This window comes from Galeopterus variegatus, unplaced genomic scaffold, assembly GCF_000696425.1.
Source record: "Galeopterus variegatus unplaced genomic scaffold, G_variegatus-3.0.2 Scaffold374, whole genome shotgun sequence".
Lineage (NCBI taxonomy): Eukaryota > Metazoa > Chordata > Mammalia > Dermoptera > Cynocephalidae > Galeopterus > Galeopterus variegatus.
In genome coordinates this window covers 51,516-73,538 of record NW_007726485.1, presented here as the reverse complement: position 1 = coordinate 73,538, position 22,023 = coordinate 51,516, and the positions used below count along the sequence as shown (strand labels likewise).

Here is a 22,023-nt window from a genome sequence, read left to right as displayed (position 1 = left end):
CCCTACTTTCCCAGGAAAATGTGCTTGGCTTCGCTGAGACTAGAGTATTTTTTTTTTTTTTTCCTTTTTTTGTGTCCAGCAATGGATCGCAACCCTTAGTGTCGTGCCCGTACCGGACCGGGACCGGCAATGGGATCGCAACCCTCGGTGTTGCGCCCGCACCTCGCTCAGCCAGTGAACGGGAACCGGTCTGTATGTGGGATCCGAACCCTCGGCGGGAGCGCCGCCGCGCTCTCAAGTGGCGCACTGTAGCAGTGCGCCACCGGGCTGGCCTGAGACTAGAGTATTTTTAAAGTATCTCTAAAGTGAGGCAAATAGGAATTAACAGGATTGTTTGGGTATTAGATATAACACATGAGAAGGACTTTAAAAAGTTCATGGAAAATAGAATTAAGAGATAATATTAATCTTTGCATAAGCTATTTGAGGTATTGTCATACTTACTGGGCACTCACAAATGGTAACTCTTATTTACCATCAGTACTGCTAATGCTATAATAATATATTCCTTAGCACAAAATTTATTTGAACGTTGACTGTCAGGACTGTAGTACCTCGTTCCACAGGGCATAGATGTGAATGAACACTCAAGATGTAATTTCCTCTTCTTTGTGTTCTGTTACATAAATACCGTTAATACTGGAGTAGAACAGATTTTGTACTGCACAATAAGGGAACAGTAAATGGTAGATCACGGAAAAAGTGCTAAGTACACAGTGAATTTATTAACACATTTTCCAGTCAAATATATATGTATATATATACACACACATACAGAAATCAGTTATTTTCAGCATTGAGATAGCTACGGAGTGAGAAAGCACGTAAAAGGCAAAATACAAAACAATACTTCAAACTTTGGGGGCAAAATTTAAATAAAATATTTATGACATATAGTATCTGTTACAAAAGATGGGTTCATTGAAATTTTATTACCTGTGTTGGAGCCACTAATTCCAGCTCTGAAGCCGACTCAGAGTTGAGGGCACTTTTCCCACCACTCAGTTCTGGTTGAGATCTGTGCTCTGAGGACCTATCAAGGATGTGTTAAGGAAATTAATACACATCAAGAAGCAAATTCAGCTAGAAATCCAGCCAAGAAAGTTAATTTGGATCATTGAAAGCCATAACAGCAAAGCTCTCATGAGAATTTTGATGAAAAAGATAATTTTTATGTTTTTATTATAATGGCCACTTTCAGAATTTAGGTGGCTACAATGTGCTCGGTGCTATTAACTTTTATTTAGAATTCAGTTCAATTACGGTCAAAAAGTAAATAAATGCAATACCATTTTTGTTACATAAAATTCTGTTTTATAAGAAATATTTTTTTGTGGGGTGGGACTTTTCACAAATTGTCTCTGGCATGACTTTGTCTTTATGTAGAATTCAAAATGTCATAAGAAGAAGACATGTGCAAGGGGCAACAAGAGACTGAAACAGAATGCTGCCCTTTAGGAAGCTTCAAAAACATGGTAAAACTCAGGTGGCCAGATTTTCTCATGGGCATCTGTAGATTACTCTTAATTATTGTATTACCTGACAGTGGATGATTGAAAAAGCCAGAAAAAGTAACCTGTATAACCAGAAAAATTTTTTTTTCTTTTTTTTTTTTTTGTCTTTTTTCTGTCTTTTTCCGTGTCCGGCCACGGATCGCAACCCTCAGTGTTGCCCCCGTACCGGACCGGGGACCGGCAACGGGATCGCAACCCTCGGTGTTGCTCCCGCGCCTCGCTCAGCCAGTGAGCGGGAACCGGTCTGTATGTGGGATCCGAACCCTTGGGCGGGAGCGCCGCCGTGCTTCCCAAGCGGCGCACTATCCAGTGCGCCACCGGGCCGGCCCCCGACATAGGTCTTTAAATAAATTTTTCACATCTCTTCCAGGCATGATTAATATTGATGGTTTTAAAGTTATGGTTCCCACAGAGCTGCCTTAGGGGTTGGCATTTGTGAATCTGTGCTGGCAGGTCCCAGAACTCCCTCTGCTCCTTTAATCAGAGAAAGTCTACTTCTCCTTCATACATTGGTTCTCTGTAAGATGTTAGGTAAAAATACTGCCATTATAGAAACAACTTGGAAACTTCTGATCAATTGTGAGTAGTTTTGAACCAGATCATTGAAAGATAAAATTCTCTTCTGTAGTCTCCTACTTACAGTCCCAGTTTGTCATTTTTCATTCTTTTATAAACACATCCTGTGAATATGGCTTGTTGAGTGTCTACTTTGTGCAGGTTTTTTTGTTAAAAACCCTAGAAATAAACAAGATATGGTTCCTTTCCTTAGGCTTTACAGTTTCTGTATACTTCTCAGAAGTTGACTCTGAACAAAATAGCAATCATGAGTCAAGATGACAGATTACTTCTAATCATCATATTTTATATTCAAGGAAATTCAGTAAGTTTTAAATTAAGGCAGCTTGATTATGGAAAAAGAAAAGTAAAATTTTTCTGTTAGCTATGTTAAGAATTTTTCTTTCTTCTGTTTTAGAAAGTTCCCCCATCTTTACTCTGTGAAGTAAACACTAACGCCAGGCTGACATGTCTTGGAGTGTGGTTAGACAAAGTGACAGACACGAAAAGTGACAGCCTTCCTCCAGCTGCAGAGCCTTCTCCAGGTAGATGAAATTGATCATTTAAAAAATTTGAATAGTCTGTTACCTTGTTAATACATGATACATACATAAAATGGGCTGTACAGTGATATTCCATGAAACAGAACCCGCTTGTCATAAGGTATTATGAATGATTAACCTTACTTACCCATTTATTTTATTAGAAGTAAATATAATGCTGCTAACATTTCAAATGGTTGTGAATCTAACTTGAGATCTCCATGAAGTCACATACATTTTCTTTTTTTTTTTTTTTTTTTTTTTTTATCACATTACTATATACACATATGCAACTATTTATAAGCTCAGTTACACATTCAGAAAATTATCCACAACTGTTGAATCATGAGCCTCCCCAAATCCTATTGGCTGAATTGACTTAATTTTTGACAATTCAGATAAAACAATTTAGAGTTTGCAGAAGGCACAAATAGCTAAGATTGTTATTTAGGGGATTATGCATGACACCAACTATTTGGATTGACTTAACTCATTGGCTATTTTAGTACATGAGAAAAATACCCATAAAGTTGCCACATAAATGGATATTTTCTGGTATCAAAACATCTTACCATAAGAGCTCTTTTGATCCAGTTCTAGATGAGCATGATTTTCTCTCTGCCATTGGGTGCCCTTCGGTATTTCGATCTCCATGAAACTTAACATCATCCCATTTTTCCAGTTGTGTTTGAATATCTACTAAGGACAGAGGAAGTGGGTAAGGGGGACAGGGAGAACATGAGGCACAGAGAGAAGAGAGATTGATTAAAACTGAGGAGTCTTATCCAAGTGAACTGTACTCAAGCTATGCTCTCAAGCGCCAAGACCAACTTTTACCTTTTCAATGTTGCCTGAAAATCAACCAAAACATATGCAGCTAAGTAAAAACGAGACCTATTAAGATAAATTGGATTGCTTGTACAGTTAAAGCAATCAAGTTGTTTTACCCGAAATTATTTCAAAAACTATATGCATTCTGAATCCTTTTTATGAGCCCATGGTATCTGGTGTAGAATGTGCATATGGGATACTATCAGGCTAGCCTCCAGCTAAGGAGGTGGCTTTGGGGCACTTTTGGCATGTTTTCAGAAAGATATTCTGTTTAAAGAGATGAGCTTTGATGTTAAAAGAATGTGGGATGAAACCAGAACATTTTTCACAGGTTCTGTGTAGACTGTTTAATTTTTTACCAAGGGAGGGAATTTACAGTGGAGATAGAGAGGAAGGAGGCAGTGAAGAAAGCCCAGAGAATGCTAGAACCATGTAGTCCCTGTGGCTGAATTCTTACAAATAAAGAACCTGTCTGGACTCTCTCTCATTAACAGATGTGTGACTGTGAACAAATCACTTACACAATCTTGGGGCCCAATTTTTCATTTAAAAAAAGATAGGTTTGCAGTTGATGTCTTCCAAGGTCTTTATTTTTAACCTTCTTTTTAAAATTTGTGGTAAAATAAACATAACAAAATTTACCATTTTAACCATTTTTAAATGTATTATAAGCATCAATATTATTCATCTCCAGGTCTTTTTCATCATCCCAAATTGAAACTCTGTAACCATTAAACCCTAACTCCCCATTCCCCACTTCCCACACCCTGATAAGTTTTATTCTACTTTCTGTCTCTATGAATTTGACTTCTCTAGATATATAAGTGGAATTATACAATATTTGTCCTTTGGTGTCTGGCTTATTTTACTTAGCATAATGTCTTTACCCATGTTGTAGCATGTATCAACAATTCATTCCTTTTTAAGGCTGAATAACAGTTTATTTTATGTATATACCACGTTTTGTTTATCCAGTCATCCTGTTTCCACTTTTTGACTATTGTGAATAACACTGCTATTCTCCAAGGTCTTTTAAACTAAGTGTTTTTACAACTTCTTTATATGAAATTTTCTCAGAAGCAGAGAAATAAAATTTTCATGTACATGTTTATTGTTATATATGTTTCATATACATGTTATACTGTAATATACTAAATACTATGTTCTTAAACAAATACATAAATTTTATTTATTCATTTGTATGATTGAATAAACCTAGAACACATGGATTATGAGGAAATAATAGAGATAGTTATAAAATTTTCCTCCAAAGACAGGCCTCAGAGAGGGATATGGCAGGGGTGAAGGGATTCTGTGCGTGCAACTGATGTGAACTATGGGTTGTTTCTCTTCCCTTTCTCTACAGTGTACCCCTGGATGACACCCATGGTTGCAATATCCATTCATAGGCTTCTGACTTTCAAATCTCCATTTCCTGCTCAGCTCTCTTTCCCAGGTTCTAGACCTATATACTTAACAGTCTACTGGGTACAGAAGTTCCAGTTTCCTCAAATATAACAGGTTCAAAACTGAACTCAATGGTTTCCCCCTTGACTTCCTCCCTCACTCCCTGCCCTCTTGTATCCTCTACCACAGTGCTTGGCAAATTCTGTGTCTCTCTTGCTCGCATACACACATTCACTCAGTCCCAAATCTTGTTTTAATATTTTTAAAGTCTGTCTCTTCTTCACTGTCCCCTCTGTATGGGGCTTCCTGCCTTTATTACTTCATACATCCATCAGAGAAGGATTTCTCTAAGACTCTGTTGCTATCACTTCTTTGAGTAAAACCCTTCATACAACACCCCCCCCCCAGTGTTAAGGGCGTGGCATCCAAGGACTCCTATTATCTGCCCACTAGTGACTCTCAGACATTTTTCCTCTCATTCCACCATCCTTGAATACTATTACAATACATGTGTTTACTTGGAAAGACATCTTTCTGTGTTCATCTGTCTGTGTGTGAATCCCTTTCTCTTCCATACCAGAATGCCCTGTCCTGGCCTTTCCACCTCTCTCCTAATCCATCTTTTTCATTTGGCAAATTCCTACTCATCCCTTAAGACTCTGTCCACGCAGCACCTTCTATAAGACTTCTCCATCTCCGTGGCTGGGCCAGACGCATTATGAAGTAACTCATCTGGGGCTTCCCTTTACTGTAGCACATAATTAATATTTTATTAGTACCAGAATGCCCTGTCCTGGCCTTTCCACCTCTCTCCTAATCCATCTTTTTCATCTGGCAAATTCCTGCTCATTCCTTAAGACTCTGTCCACGCAGCACCTTCTATAAGACTTCTTCTCCATGTCTCTGGCTGGGCCAGATGCATTATGAAGTAACTCATCTGGGGCTTCCCTTTACTGTAGCACATAATTAATATTTTATTATAATCATTTAATCATTTTTCTATCTCCCCACTAGACTGTAAACTTGCTAAGAGGCAGAGAGTTTATATTATTTATCTTTGTCTTCCTAACACATAGTATGTGCCTGAACACAGAAGGTACTCAGAGAAATGTTTGCTGAACAAATAAGTTAATTCATGACCATGTAACACATACATATCACAGTGGTAAGTGATTTCACATATATATACCATTCATTCTTCACAACCTTATGGATAAGCTACTAATATGCCCATTTTATAAGTAGTATATCTATTCACCATATACAAAGCGGCTCCAAAAAGTTCATGGAAAGATTCATATTATTTTTTAATTTCATTTTCCCACAAACTTTTTGAAGTACCCCCGTGCATGCACATGTATGCACACATACACACACACTCCAGTCATTCACAACCGGGAGAGATGCATGTTCCCCTTGGCTTTCTGAAATACCTGCCACCTTTCTTTCTCCTGGGAAAGGAGATCTTAATTTGACTAGTGCCATGAGCTGAGAATTAGATTAAGCTGTCCTTTCTCAGGAGGATGTAGACTATGGTGGAAAAATATGGACTTTGAAGTTAAGTAGAGCTAAGCTCAAATTCCAGCTCTCCCTCTTACTAACTGTGAGACTTTGGGCATTACATTAAATTAAAAACCTGGTTCCTTACGTATTTCAAAGAGTTGTGATGATTTAATGAGATAATATATGTAAATCATGTAGTGCAGCATTGTAACATTGTAAGCAAACAATAAATGGTAGTCGTTATGATCATTTTGGACATAGTCCCAAACATGCCACATGCTGTCATTTCACCCGGCTGTCACTGGGCCTTGTGTTAGACTTGGTTACTCATGACTCTTTCTCCTGTCTTAGGCCAAGTGCTCCTAGACAGCAAGATTCACAGTTTAGTTTTATTTGTAGCTCCAGTGCCTAGAATGGTGCCTGGCATCTATCAAGAACTCAACACGTGTAGGTTGAATAAATAAATAAATGCATTGATACCAGTTATGCGAAGTTGAGCTCCCCAACCGCTATTCAATTCAAGCACAAAGGAAGATATGTACTGTCCAGTCTCCTATATGGAAGTCATCTTTTCTACTCCTTTGTTCACTGTTTTAATGTCATCTGTGGAACTTCCCTGCTGTATCAACTTCAGCAGGGCAAGGCTGAGCCACAGCTGCCACAAGCTATGATCTTACCTAAATCTAAGGACGAAGCCTCCGGCGCTCTGAGAGACTGGCCTCTCTGCTCAGCCTCTGTGCTGATGAGGTCAGAACCATCTGCTTTTTTCTTGAGGGATGAGGTTTTTGATGAGGCCTCCAACTTCTTAGCTTTGGTTTGGGTTTGAGAGACAGGTTCACTCAGGTCGAGGAGATCTAAGCCAGTGGTCAGGACTATCAGAAACAAAAGAGGTTAAGATAAGCCCATTTACTGCTCTGCAATTATTTTTGAAAAGTACGTTTCAGGTGAGTACAGGATTTTGGTTTGTAGATTAGATACACCAAATTAAGGTAGCTCACCATTGATTTATAATGACAGTGTGTTAGACTGAGAAGTTAGCTGCCTGTTCTCCTACACGAGTTCTTGGCATGGTACAAATCTTAAGACAGGACTTAGACCAGCCTCAGCAGTGACGAAGCTTTGAATGAAATTAAAATGGTAAAATTGAATCTGAATTCAAGTGCTATTTACTTTATTGTTTTGTTTTATTTATAGTGAAGGTTTATTTTACATTGTATTTTTCCAGAGAAGGGCCAATCTATCATATTCAGAGATTTTGTGAAGTTTCTGAATGTCTTTATGCATTAATTTTAAACAATAAAGTACACAGGAGTATAAAGGAATGCTGTTAATCATCTTCTATTTAATTAAACAGTTCACTCAGAAAATGGCATGCTGTTTGGGCTCAAGCTAGAGAGGTATTTTATAATCCATAGTTGATGAATAGGTATACGTGTTAATGCCTTTGCTGTTTAATATGCAAATTTAAATTTCAATGTAACAAATTATAAAACTGTTATACTTTTACTTCCTAGCAGGTCAATTACATTGTGTTAAATACTCTAGTGAAGGCAGAAATAATAATTGCTCAAACGGAAACTAAGCAAATGAGAATTAAAAGGCAAGCTTTGTAACCTTTTTTAAAAAATTAATTAATTAATTTTAACTTCTCAATATACATCATAGTTGATTTTCATGTCCCTTTACCCGTTCCTCTTTCCCCCCTCCTTACTCCTCACCCTGCCCCACTGCATCATATCTGTTCACTTGTCTTAACAAGTTCAAGGAATTGTTGTGATCGTTGTGTCTTCTTCCCCCTCCCTTATTTGTTTGTGTTTATTTATTTATTTTTAGCTCCCACAAATAAGTGAGAACATGTGGTATTTCTCTTTCTGTGCCTGACTCGTTTCACTTAATGTAATTTTCTCTAAGTCCATCCATGTTGTTGCGAATGGTAGTATTTCATTCTTTTTTATAGCAGAGTAGAATCCCATTGCAAGCTTTGTAACCTTTAATTCTTTCTTTTACTGTTCCAAGTAATGAGCCTTGGACTAGCCCATTGTGAGAAATGGAAAATTTAAATTAGAGGAAGTTCCTCCAGCCCTACCTCTCCAGCAGCCTCTGCTGTTTCATGGCAAGAGAGAGGCTGGCTTCTGAGCAGGCTTGTTGGTTTCCTGGACTAGGATCTCTTCACCCTGCTAGTTTAAGAAGCCACTGAAGGACAGAAAAACTCCTTGTGCTGACCCTCCCTGGCACAGTCTACAACAATGACTGCACCACTCCTCTTGAATCTCCCAGCTTTTCCCCTAGGTGGAGAACGGATTGGGGTTGTTGATGTCTCACACTCTTCCATCTGCTTTTCCCCTGCACCTAAGACAGGGACAGAGCTCAACTGGACTTGCAACCAGCAGTTCTTTAGCACTGCACTGCCTCCATGAGCCAACCACCCCTGTGGGATCCTTAGGAGAGTGCGTCAAGCTGTACTCTATAATCTTGTTTTCTGATTTCAATTCTAAATCACAGTGGTTGGATGTTGTTGCTGAAGTGGAAAGATCTGACTTTACCACTGCATAGCTGTGTGACTTGAGGTAAGTTTCCCGACCTCTCTGAGTTTCAGTTTTCTTATCTGAAAAATGGAGAATTAATAGCATGTCTTTCAGGTATGAGATGAAGATTAAATGATCTAATATGTATAAATTGCCAGGCATATGATAGGTATTCAATAAAAGGTTATTTTCATTCTTTGGTGGCCAATTTGTGATTTTTGTTTTTCCTTTCCTTTTCGTTGATCCCCTATTTTCCCTGTTCCTTTCTACTTCAGGCAGGAATCAGATCCACATACAGACAGAAAGAGGAAATGCTACTGGGAATAAAACTGAGGACGAGACAAAGAAACTGATTCTTCAGAGGATCCCATGAAGTAAATTTATCATAAAATGGCCTGAAAGTGTCAGCTTATCTAAGTGAGTCTTCCTGAGGAGATGGGAACCACTTTCCCATGCTAAGATGCTCTGAGACATGAGTGTTTTGTGGCTAGGAAGTACTTGAACATGGAGGGAAAGAAGTAGATTTCAGAACTAAGCAGCCTGGCTTTACGTCTCAAATTTAAGCATGGCAGGCAGCCAAGCTAGGCTAGGATGCCACACAGCTCATATCCATTGAATGTTTAAATAGAAATTTCCAGACCACTGTTATGTTGGCAAGGATTCTAGGCCCGATGTGATTTCCTTATAATAAAAGGAAGGAAGTTGATGACAGTCTCTGGAATGCCATATATGCCTTTTCACTAATTGTACAAACAAGAATTAGTCACTTGGCTCCTAGACTTCTTTTAGAAGCAAATTATATAGGAATTGTCTACTTGTATGTAGGAAGTACATTTGTTATGAATAATAACTGGTGAGTACTAATTTAATTCTATATCTACTTTTCACCATTCAGAATAAATGAATTACTAAAAGAGGGAATTGCGAATTCAGACTTGGCTCAGTAATCTTCCCTTCTCAAGTGTCCCGGGCCCTTCCTGTGTTTGTTTTGAGCTCTCTGTCCCTTTATTTTTCTCCTTACAAATGTGAAAAAAAAATGCTCAGCACATATAAAAAGCCTTATTTGTTACCCAGTTGATGAAGGAGGTGGCTTGGAGGTTGAATGGCAAGCTTTGAATCTCACATAGTCCCTGGGACAACAATTTCTTAAGTAAAGAAGGATGGTTGCAGCCTTTCCCTCTCTGGAGGAAGACGAATTTCATGTTAGCACACACGTATCCTTTAGTTAATTAAGACTTAAACATAAGGTCTGACCGTTTCACATGTGCTTCAAAGACAGCATGCCTTGGCATGGTGGGTGTCTGCTCTGCTGATTTTCTTAACCCACTTAAAGATTCCCTTAGGCACATGAAAGTTTGGGTTCCAGTATCTGTCTGCTTAAATTAAGAGCACAAAGGATATCCTACTCTTAGAGTGGATGTGAAAATTTGTGTGTAGGTACATGTGTGTACACATGTGCCTATGTGTGCGTGTGTGGGTGTGTGTGAAGACCCAATAAAATATCTTTTGGGTATAATTTTATTTTCACATATACTGACTTTTCTACATGGACCACATATCAGTCACCAGTCACAGCTTCATAGGCTGTGGGGTACCATTGCCTAAAGGAAGTCAGTCCCTGCACTTCCATCTGCAGCAGCAGGGTGATCCCCAGCTCAGTGGCTTCTGAACAAGTCTATATTTTCCCAATCACCCTTTGTAGCACTTTGTCCTGTTTTCTTTACTTTAGTTCAATTAACCAATTCTGGTGTCTTCATGTTATGTAGCCATGGTGCACCAAATAAGGCAGCATAGAACAGTGGTTAAGACTGCCTGGGTTCAAATCCTGACCCTGCCATGCACTGGCTGTGTGACTTTGGGTAAGCTACTTAGTTTCTCTGAGCCTCAGTTTCTGCCCACCTAGAATAAGGATAAGACTCTACTTCAAAGAGTAAAGCATTAAATTAAGTGCTTTATCTAAAGCCCTTAGAATGGTGCCAGAAGCATAGTAATAATTCAAATAAATAATTATTACTACTAGGAGACTTTACTGAAAACAGCCATTCTTGAAGCAGACTAGATATATGAGGTTGGGAACAATTACAAAAACAATTTGTTGAGCATATATGATATGGTAAGTGCTTATGAATGTTTCCTTGTTTAATCCATACAACTTCCATGTGGAAGAGGTATTAATATTCTAATTTTAATATTTTAATATTTTTATTTTGCATATGAGAAACTTGAGGCTTAGAGAAATTAAGTAACTGGTCCAAAGTGACACAGCTGGTGTGGTAGAATAATGCTCTTCAGTATGTCCATATTCTAATGCCTGGAATCTGTGAATATGTTACCTTGACATGTCACATGGGTAAACTGACCTTGCAGATGTAATCAAATTAAAGATTTTGAGATGGGAAGATTAACCTGGATTATCGGGGTGGGCCTAATGTAATCATGTTCTTATAAGAAGGAGTTGGGAGGGTGAGTCAGAGAAGGAGATATGAGGATGGAAACTGAGGTGGGGTTGCGGGAAGAGATAGAGAGAGAGAGAGAGAGAGAGAGAGAGGGAGCTGCTGGTTTTGAAGATGGAGGTTTGAAGATAGAAGAAGCCATAACCCAACACACCAAGGTGCCCTCTAGAAGCTGGAAAAGGCAAGGGACGTTCTTTCCTAGAGCTTCCAGGAAGAATGCAGCCCTGGTGACATCTTGATTTTAGGACTTCTGACTTCCAGAACTAGAGGATAATAAATTTGTGTTGTTTGAAGCCACTAAATTTGTGGTAATTTGTCACTGCAGCAATAGCAAACAAATACAGCTGGAATGTCAGTGTCCACATCAGGATTCACACCCGGGTCCCGTCACTTCAAAGCCTGTGTTCTTCATCACTCCTCTGGAGACTTTATCTGGACCTGGAGGCAGTGCGTTGACAGTTGATATGGTTTTTACTTGTTTGTTTGTTTAGCTCCTGATGATTTGGCATTTTGTGTAGTCTGAAACATGATTTAAACAGTTGGTAATCTCAAAGACTTTTTTTTTTTGATAACCTAATTCCATTGGGTAGAATTTCCTGAACACAGAAGATAATACGTTACCAAAGTATTTATTTCCAGCTATCTCAAGGACACCTGATTGAAGATCACAGCCTATTAAAATGGAAGGCTCCCACAGGGCACTGAAAATGTGTATAAATACTAGATTACTTGGGCCTTGGGAGGTGAGGCTGCTTAAAACAGAATAAAATATCACCTGTTATAAAGCCCTGTTTTGATACTGGTGGTAAGCACAATGCTATTAACACCGGTACGGTGTAACGAATTTCACCACATCGGGTGGTCAGAGAAGACAGATCATGGGGCAACCCTGACTGGTGCAGTCAATGAATGTGCCTAGAGGAGCTGATGGGTTCTTTGTTCTGTTTTGTAAGCTACGCTGGCATCCCAGAACATGTAATTGGTATTCTCTAGCATAGCGGCTCCACAGCAAACTCCTTTAGACAAGATTTTGCCAATGATGTCAAATACTGGACTTAAATAATCCAATTCACTTTTTCCTTTTTATTGGTATATGCAATTAAAACTACTTCCCAAATTTCTAAGCTCTCTCAAGAGGCATGCCATTGGGTTCATGGCCACTTGGGCTTCATAAAAATGTGTTTTGTAAACATTGTACTAGGTTTACAGTTAAGCTATTTTATTAGGGGGCCGACCCCATGGCTCACTCGGTAGAGTGCGGCACTGGTAGCACCAAGGCCGTGGGTTCGGATCCTATATAGGGATGGCCGGTGTGCTCACTGGCTGAGCGTGGTGCTGACCACACTGTGCCGAGGGTTGCCATCCCCTTACCGGTCAAAAAAAAAAAAAAAAAAAAAAGATATTTTATTAGGTGGCTGTGGTAGGATTATGAACTTATTAAGGGCAGCTCTTCCTTAGATACAGGGGTCCCATCTGTAGGTATGCAGGCCTTATATGAAGAGATGAGATGAAATATTTTTGAGATCATGAAAAATTTTTCTTCTATAGTAAATGTTTGCTTAATATCTCAAGTTTATGGATTAGATGCTTTTAGATTATGTAAACCAAGGACCCCCTGTTTTTCTTGATTTTTAGAAGAGTCCGTTGTATACTTTGACATATATTAGTTTGTTGGGAGATTCAGAGCAATGAGTTATTGTTACAAATTTCATAGTATTACTTGTGCTATAATATAATCGCTATCTTAAAATATTTGTTGTCTAGGGCCGGCCCGGTGGCGCACTGCTATAGTGCGCCGCTTGGGAAGCGCGGTGGCGCTCCCGCCGAGGGTTCGGATCCCACATACAGACCGGTTCCCGCTCACTGGCTGAGCGAGGCGCGGGAGCAACACCGAGGGTTGCTATCCCATTGCCAGTCCTAGTCCGGTATGGGGGCGACACTGAGGGTTGCGATCCGTTGCCGGACACGGAAAAAGACAAAGAGGAAAAAAAAAAAAAATATTTGTTGTCTAGTTATTTTCAGAGCATTTGAAATATGAATTTGTTAGGTTTGGCGAGACAGAGAAAAGAGAGACAGAGACCTGAGCCTGGTGCTATTTCAGCCAAAAAGCTTTATTCTGCTAATGTGAAAGGGAGACTGAGCCAGATGAGTTCCCCAGAACAAAGGAAAGCAGGGCAGAGTGGGCAATTTCAAAATCAGTGGTATGCAAGGTGACACAGCCTTTGTAGTCTGCTAACATCTGGTCAGTTAGGTCATAGGCTTCTAATTAGTGTCCTTAGTATATCAGTGCAAAGCGCTCCAGTCCAAAGCCGGCTACCACAGCCCACAGACGTTCCTTTGATGGTAACGGTCATGTTTACCCCTTCCCAGGAGAGGAATTTTACTGCTCAGTTCCCAGAGCAGAAAAGGGAAAGCAGAGGGGGAGAAGGGGGGAAAGTTACTTAACCTGGCTGTGCTGATGTTAAGCTAGCCATGAGGCCTAATAGAATACATGTATACTCTATATTTATTTGCCATTTAAAAATCAAAGGCAGTAGCAATTATTTTAGATTACAGTTTGAGAGGGCCAAAGAATTAGCTGTCTGTCTGGATTATAAATGAATTAAAGAGGATTGAGGATGTTAATGAACAACAACAACAAAAAAAATATTCTTATTTGATCAGCTTGAACTTATCACCATTGGGTGACAGAAATTTAATCCTAATGTAGAGGCAAGCAGAAATTAAAAACAGATAATTGAAACACTTAAGAAAATCATAATTTAGAACCTCTGTGAGGCAAAAGATATGTTCTTTTAGGGTTCGTTGAGAAAAATCCCCATCATTTGGCTGACCTTAAGAAAAGATAAATATTTCCTAAATTGTTTACTTTGTTTTGATTTATATAAGAGCTGACACTGTTTTCCCAGTCCCCCTACTTTGAAGAGTGTTATGGATTGATTGTGTCTCCCCCCAGATTCTTATGTTCAAGTCTTATGTTCAGAATGTGACTGGATTTGGAAATAAGGTCATTACAGATGTAGTTAATGATGAGGCCATACTGGAGTAGGGTGGGCCCCTACTCCAATATGTCTGGTGGCCTTGTAAAAAGGGGAAATTTGGACACAGAGACAGACATACACACAGGCAGACAGGCACACAGAGAAAACACCATTTGAAGATTGGAGTTATGCTGCTACAAGCTGAGGAACCAGAAATTAGGAGAGACCTGGAACATATCCTCCCTAAGCACTTTCAGAGTGAGCATGGCCCTGCTGACCCTTTGATTCTGGCCTTCTAGCCCCTGGAACTGTGAGAGAATAAATTTCTGTTGTTTAATTCTCTCAGTTTGCGGTACTTTATCACAGCAGCCCTAGGAAACTAATACAGAGCGCAATGCTGTAGGTACTGGGATTACAAGAAGTTGCACATTCTTTTGATTTTTCCCTCCAATATTTCTCAGGCCTCTCTTTTATTTGTTAGAAAAATCAAGGTGAAAAGTAGCTTTTGGGTCAAATCATAGGTTGTGCTCTCAGGGTGGGCCCTTCCTAAGTGATTTGGTTTTCCCATCAGTGAGAATTGGAAAGTAAAAGGGAGCTTCTCAGTGCATTTGATTCCCAAGGGTTTGCCTGCAAGTAGAGGCACAGTGCTCTCTGTATTTTCCTGGGTAGCACTCCAGTTTTGGAGGGGTGAACTCCAAGTTCATAGGTTAGGAGGATGAATCTGATCTGATGGTATCTGAACATGTTTAATTTCCTGCCTAGGATGTACCATGTATCATTTTATTTTCTCAGTTACTCAGAGTGACAGTTGAATTTAGAAAATGATTACTTTGGTATGGTATAAAAAAAGTTAATGCAGTTGAAAAGGAAAGTATCAGGAATATTGTTATCACCTGGTATCTCTAACAGAAATGGTCACACCAGTTAGAGTTTATATGGTATTAAGCACTTTCTAGATTGCTTCATTTAATCTACCCAAGTAATTTACGAGGTATAGATCTTACTATTTTTAGATACATGAGGAAACTGAGGCTTTGTTAAGCAACTTGTCCACGGACACAAGCTGGGGTCACAGAGTTTTGACCTGAGAAACTGTAGACAATAGTCCCACAAAAGGTGCCTCTATCTGACATTATTACTCTTGTAATGTTTAGAATTTTGAAAAACTCACAATTTCCTTCACTTAGAAATATAATGAAAATATGCAAATCAACAGCAAGCTGAGGTCATGATGGCAAAATGGAACAAATTTAACTAGACAGTATGTGATTATCCTCTTCTTTTTCCATTAAATTCTGCTCTGCACATCCAACATAACCTTTGTTCTTTGATTCTGACGTCATTTTTTCATTCTTATTTGAACAACATGCCTTTGAAGGTGAGTGTTGACTGAATGAAGTCAATGCAGAATGGCTGCCCCTGCTAGAGAAGTGTGATTCCTGCCAGTGCAGCCTGCATTTACTCATTGGATGAATAGTTACTCAGTGCCTGTTCCCATATGTGCCAGGCACTGAGCAGATGATGGTTTACTGTCTGAGTATGCTGAATTCTAAAAGAAGGTTCAAATAAATTGTAGGAAAAGGAAGGAAGCAAGTGACACAGTTACATGACAGAAAATGAAACTGGCTCAATACTATCCTAAGGCTGTAGGACATTTTAATTGTCATTTAAAGCCACTTGCAAAGATTTTATTTTACTGGTCTTTTGTTATATAAAATATTTCCAAAAATAATTGGGCCATCCGCCAGAACTTGCAAAACCTTACTCTGAAATAGATGCTTTTGTTTTAAAGATTTCCTAACGTGATGAGACTTGAAATGTGAAGATGTAAATATGAAAATATGCATGGAAAAGTGACTCATTGCTAATAGTGGTACATTTATGTTCAGCAAAATTGGTTGGGTAATATACATTGCAGTTTCTTGTACAATGAAAAGTGATTTATTGGTTTATGTAGAATAGAGTATGTTTTAAAGTTTCATTTGGTGGAAGACATTCTTCCCCACTTAAAGGGCATTGTGGTAAAAAGTGTGCAATTTACTATAGTTAAAGTTAACGCTCCTGGAGGTACAGTTAAAAGTGAAAGAATTACCGGCTGTGTTGGAGGTTACTGGTCTTGCTATTGCCTCCGATTTGGTTTCACAGAGGAAGTCATCGATGGAGGGACTCAGAAGGGGTCTGCTTTCTTGTTGCTCATTCACCAGCTGAGAACAAATGAACACAGGTGTCAAAGGGCTTTGCTAAGCTGTAGAGTCAGAGGAATTAAATGCAGCCTTGCAACAAAATGAGAATAGCAAGCCTACCAAAAATAAAATAAATAAATAATGGGGGAAGGCAAGAAAAAAAAATACCAAGGGGAGGAGAATGAGCCTTTTAGCACTGTCAACATATTTTTGATGCAGCCAACTTTAATTTTTAAAGCTCAAGCCTTTTTTCCTCCTCCTGGAATAGTCTAGAATTACCTTCTAATTTCAATATGTAAAAAATGACACCTATTGAATCACAGTTGCTAAGTGCCAATCCTACTACACTCTTGGACAAAAAGCTCCTACTGCTACCTGGAACGGTGGCTTCAGACTTTGAGGTGACAAGTTCTGCTTAAAACAGGTCAGTGTTTATGTGGCAAATATAAACACTGACTTCTCCTTTTCTCCTCTTAAAAAGCTCAAGTCACCTAAAACATACCCACTACGTTGCTTTGGAATACTTTTGTAGTACATAGCAAATATTATTTAGGAGGATAGAAAATAGTGTTATATTAACCGTACAGGTATCCAGTAGATATGTTTGTGAAAATCTGTATGTGAAATAGATTTCTGTAAATTAAATCATATTTTCCCATTAGTCTGTTCTCTAATCTCAATAATCTTTCAGTCCGTCCTTTAGTGGGTCTCTAATTATCACTGGCAGCCAACTCTTTACTTAGGTTATTCTGCACTTGTTTGAATCCAGACTTGCTCAAATTATATTACTACAACTAAGGGAGAAAATACACTTATGTATACAGCTGGTTAATCCTTAAATTGACTGTCTTACTTTTTCTGGAGTTTTTATATTGGCCTTTCTTAAAATGGGCATAACTGTCTAGTTTTCTTCTTGTTATAAGAAAAAATGTGCCTCAAAAGTCTCTGGACTTCAAAGTAATTATTTGTAAAGTTGTATTTTAAGAGACACATGAAATAATAAAGTGCTTTGGGGTATCAACAAATCAAAATATTTTATAATACTCTACTCTCACTTCATTGTTTCTTTGGCACAGTATCAGTGATATTACAGCTTAGAGCTGAGGCAAGGTGACTGGAGACCTAAATCATGGTACATATGGGAAGAAAAAATGCAATTCTATTATTTCTTTTTTTTTTTTTTCCTTTTTGTCTTTTTTACTGACCGGCAACGGATCACAACCCTCAGTGTCGCGCCCGTACCGGACCGGGACCGGCAACAGGATCGCAAACCTCGGTGTTGCGCCCGCACCTCGCTCAGCCAGTGAGCGGGAACCGGTCTGTATGTGGGATCCGAACCCTCGGCGGGAGCACCACTGCACTCCCAAGCGGCGCACTGTAGCAGTGCACCACCAGGCCGGCCTGCAATTCTATTATTTCTAAAGCAGCAATTTGGAGGCATTTAGTAGTCATTCAGAGACTTGAAACCAAGAGACACATTTGGTACTTTAAACGTGTATACATCTCAGATCTTCATTAGAGTTTAAGATTTTGACGTAAACTTTGCAACTTGTTTTTCATACATACTAATTTGTAGACGCTATTGAGGGATAAGCATTGAGAATGTCCTTCTTTTAGTGTTCAAGTTACAGTGATAGGCATTTCTTCAATTATTATAAGTTTTAGTGTTACTATGTATAAAGACTCACAGATTTCACTAGGAATCAAATTATCCAAGGTATGTTTTGGTTTTAAGCTTTCTTTTTTTTTTTTTTTAAAGATGCTGCTTTAGCCTATAAGTAAAACTCTGAGTCCCTTTGCATTTTGTTTTCTGAATTCAAAAATTCTTGAATATCATCCATTCTATTTATATTGAAATTTTTTAATTGAGAAACTATGAGTCTTCAGTGCTTCTGGGATAAAACATATTTTAATTTTTGAAAATGCTATGGTCTATTTAAGTTTAGGAATGATTTATAATATTTTCTGGCATAGAAGTCAATTTTATTATCTGGAAATAAAGTTGGAAGCACTGGTGTACAAGATGATATATTACAAAATGAAAAAATGGCTAAACGTCACTGATTCCGTTAGCTCTTCTGAAAATGTGATTAGTGTCCCAGAATCTGTAACTCATTTATAGTTAGTTCACGTACAAACGGTGCATATGTAATAGTTTCCAAAGGAACCATATATTAATGTATATTCCCTGGTAAGACTTGCTTTTTTAACCATAGGTGCTTAATGTGATGAACCCACCTAGTGCGATGTCACCATAGTGATGTAGTCCTAACTTCACAAACCATGCCCACTTCCAATCTGTGGCATTCTCATGGCTGTCAAGTGACATCTGAATTCTGCTGTGTTATAAACATTCATGGGGGATAAAGGTCACCATCAAATATGGTACCACACTATACTCATAGAATTTATTGTAACAGGCTTGCATCTACTATGCAGTGCATTCTGATTACTGGCCTCTGGTTCAAGGTCTTATTGATTCATTGGCTAAAGTGCATAAGGAGTAAAGACTAAACCAATATAACTGTGACTTTCAAAGCATGAATATGTATGTATGATGTCATAACTATCTCTTTGATAGCCATTATTTCTCTGAAGAAAAGTCTAATTTCACTGACAGATAACCAAGAATAGCTGAGTTCTCTTAGTCATGATTTTGAGAAATATTGTTATGTAGAAAAGTATGAATTATATTCAATGAAAAGCTCCCTTGTACTGGATACAGTTAGATTCCTCCGTTAAAAAAAAAAAAAGGACTAAGAATTTTTCCCTAAATCTCAGCTCTGTGCATATACTTGTGGAATAGGCCTAAGTTACCTATAGTTTTAGAGGATCATGGTGTTAGATTTCTGTAGATACTTTTAGTTGTAAGTCCTGAAAAACTGTAGTCTAAATTTGATAACTGTCCTTTCAGGCAAGTCTGCTTTATCAAAGGTAATAGGAATTTTCTTTTGGAGTCTTTCTTCTCATTCAAATTTCAGATGTATTTCCTGGAGAAAGCTCTTCTAGGGAAGGTTGATCAGAGAGATACCAGGGAGTGTAGGACAGAGGCGTGGCCTCTGCAGTATTCTCTGAGACCTCTGCCTCATGAGATCTGTGTTTCTTCCCCACCTACTATCTTGTTTCTCACCATAGTTCACACCTGGACTGATGGAGTTGTTATGGCTGCCCAACTCCTATAACTAAGCTGCTCTTGTGGTTTTTTTTCCCATAAATACAAATCAAAGAGGGAGTAACAAACTACTTTCTGAATCAGTGTTTTTCAAGATGGAGCACAGTTCAGCTGTTGGGAAATGCTTTAGTTGGAGTTGGGGACAATGGCAGGGCTCACGGGTGAAGAGGAGGACAGGCCAGATTACAGATTGCATGGGAAGGGAATTGAAACTGAACTGGAAGTTTGTTGGTTGTGATGGAGACATGGAAGATGAAACGAGAGATATTGTGAAGATAAAGAAATCTTTTCTCATAAGCCCTGAGGTCAGAGGTATATCTTACTCATATTTTTATCCTTCACAACTTCAAGTAGAATGTTTAACATGTAGGAGGAGCTGGATAAATGGCTTCCAGATGAGACAGTGACTTTGCACAAACTGAAGACAGAAATATCTACCTCAACAAGTCCAATTTTAAATTGTGTCTTTAGTTGGATGAATTTAGAAATGATCATTTTAGCCATAGGAAATCCTAAAAATTTCATTTTTATTTGTACAGATAAGAATAGGTTTTCCCGTTCCCCCTCCTCATTTTCAAACAAGTTTATGGTTTTTCGTTTCATGACTTGAGAATAAATAAATCTTTTAGTTCATAAGGGAAAATTTCAAACTGAACTAAATCCCCAAGCAGTCCCTCTAAACTTCACTTCCAAATCATGTGCCATTTACTCTTTCCTTATTCATTGCTAGGATAAGGTTTATTGACTTTCTTTTAGAATTTCTTCCTTTAGTTTGAAAATATTTTACAAACTTCCCTCATTTCATCCTTTAGGTACAGAGTAAATTGATATTATAAAAATAATAAAAGGTGAGTCAGAGATTTCTAATTTTTTTTTTTTTTTGGATAACTGAGTTGGAGTGGTTGCAATTTTAGTCTAATTAGATCATCACAACTGAGTTAAAATGACCCACATCACTCATTGCTAAGTCTCACTTAGTTTATGTCTCACTTTGTTTATGGTATTTATTTTCATTTCTTACCCACCTCTGGCCTCTTCTCAATATATGGATCAGTTCAAAGACCCTTCCAATGGAAACAGATTCTTATTTCTCTTTCAGGGTCCTGTTCAATTGGCACATTGTCTCGGAACCATCTGCAGTGCCAGGCAGTGAGTGCATTTTTTTTTTTTTTTTACAGCACCTGCATGTTCCTATGCTTTACCCAGTGTCCAATCTTAGTTTTGTCTGTTCTCCTCTCTCCTAAACTGTGACCTCCCCTGAAGGTAGAGACCTGAACCAATTATTTCTTGTGTCCTATGATAGCACTTTAGTAACCATTGGCTGGTTTCATAGAGTCTAACTGAATGGTGAATTGTACAACAGCATGATTGCATGGGCATCCGCAATTACAGACTGTGTTTGATCAATTCACAGACAGGTCAGTAGTCCTCAGAAACATTTACCAGTTTCCTCGCAGGTTTTAAACCACACAACTAATTCCATTTCCTTCCAGTGTCACGTCTTTTAAACATTTGGAAACCTAGTGGTACCTAAAGAAACATTTCTAAATGCAAGGCTCCTACTAAGAATATTAAGGCTTCTACCAAGAAGCCAAAATGCCAAGAGTGAATGCCTAATGAGAAAAATTGAAATAGCCGAGGCCTGCCCACACCATCCAACACTTGGAAGAAGGACTTGGACCACTGTGAATGGGAGGCCAGGGATATTTCAAGACATAACCCTACTTCCCCCCTCAGTGAGTTTTAAATCAGAGATTCAGATCTGGAGACTTTGAGGGAAAACATTTAAGTGGTCAATGGGCATAGAAACAAAGGGGAAGCAGTAGAAATAAGAAAAGAGGTGAGATCTCGCATGTAGGCATTTCATGTCAATCAGGATTCAAGAAACAATCGAATCTCTACATTTTCTTTGTAACCAAATATTCAATCAAATGACTTCAATTGAATTATGACTCATTCAGACTGCTTAATACTAGCCACCACATGACCAAATTGTTTCTACTATCAATACAGTGCTTTCTTTGTGTTGAACAAATGCAGACTATGTCATTCAGCTCTACTGAATCATTGTCTGTCTTAAAAGTTTATCTGAAAATACATTTGCCTTAGTTCAACTTGGATTTCTCTAATTTCAAAGTTTAAAAATTAAATTATTGGATGATGGGGAACTACTTAACCAAAATGAAAGGAAAGTATTTTGCTTTTAAATAATGTCAGTTACTTAAATTCCATGTATGTTTATATTGCTTGTTTTGTGACTTATATCTAAGTTTATTTATCTTTTTTTTTTTTTTCCTTTTTGTCTTTTTTCGTGTCCGGCAACGGATCGCAACCCTCAGTGTCGCGCCTGTACTGGA

General features: G+C 38.4%; 1 protein-coding gene across 1 annotated transcript in view; it reads right to left on the bottom strand.

The window, feature by feature from the left end:
• Positions 1–22,023, bottom strand: part of PEX5L (peroxisomal biogenesis factor 5-like) — a 102,681-nt gene that overhangs the window by 74,180 nt on the left and 6,478 nt on the right. Inside the window, exons 2-5 of the mRNA XM_008568104.1 lie at positions 16,404–16,515; positions 7,030–7,224; positions 3,184–3,307; positions 937–1,033 (exon numbers count right to left, since the gene is read on the bottom strand). Coding sequence (XP_008566326.1) covers positions 937–1,033; positions 3,184–3,307; positions 7,030–7,224; positions 16,404–16,515 — 528 coding nt within the window. The remainder of the gene's footprint in view (positions 1–936; positions 1,034–3,183; positions 3,308–7,029; positions 7,225–16,403; positions 16,516–22,023) is intronic.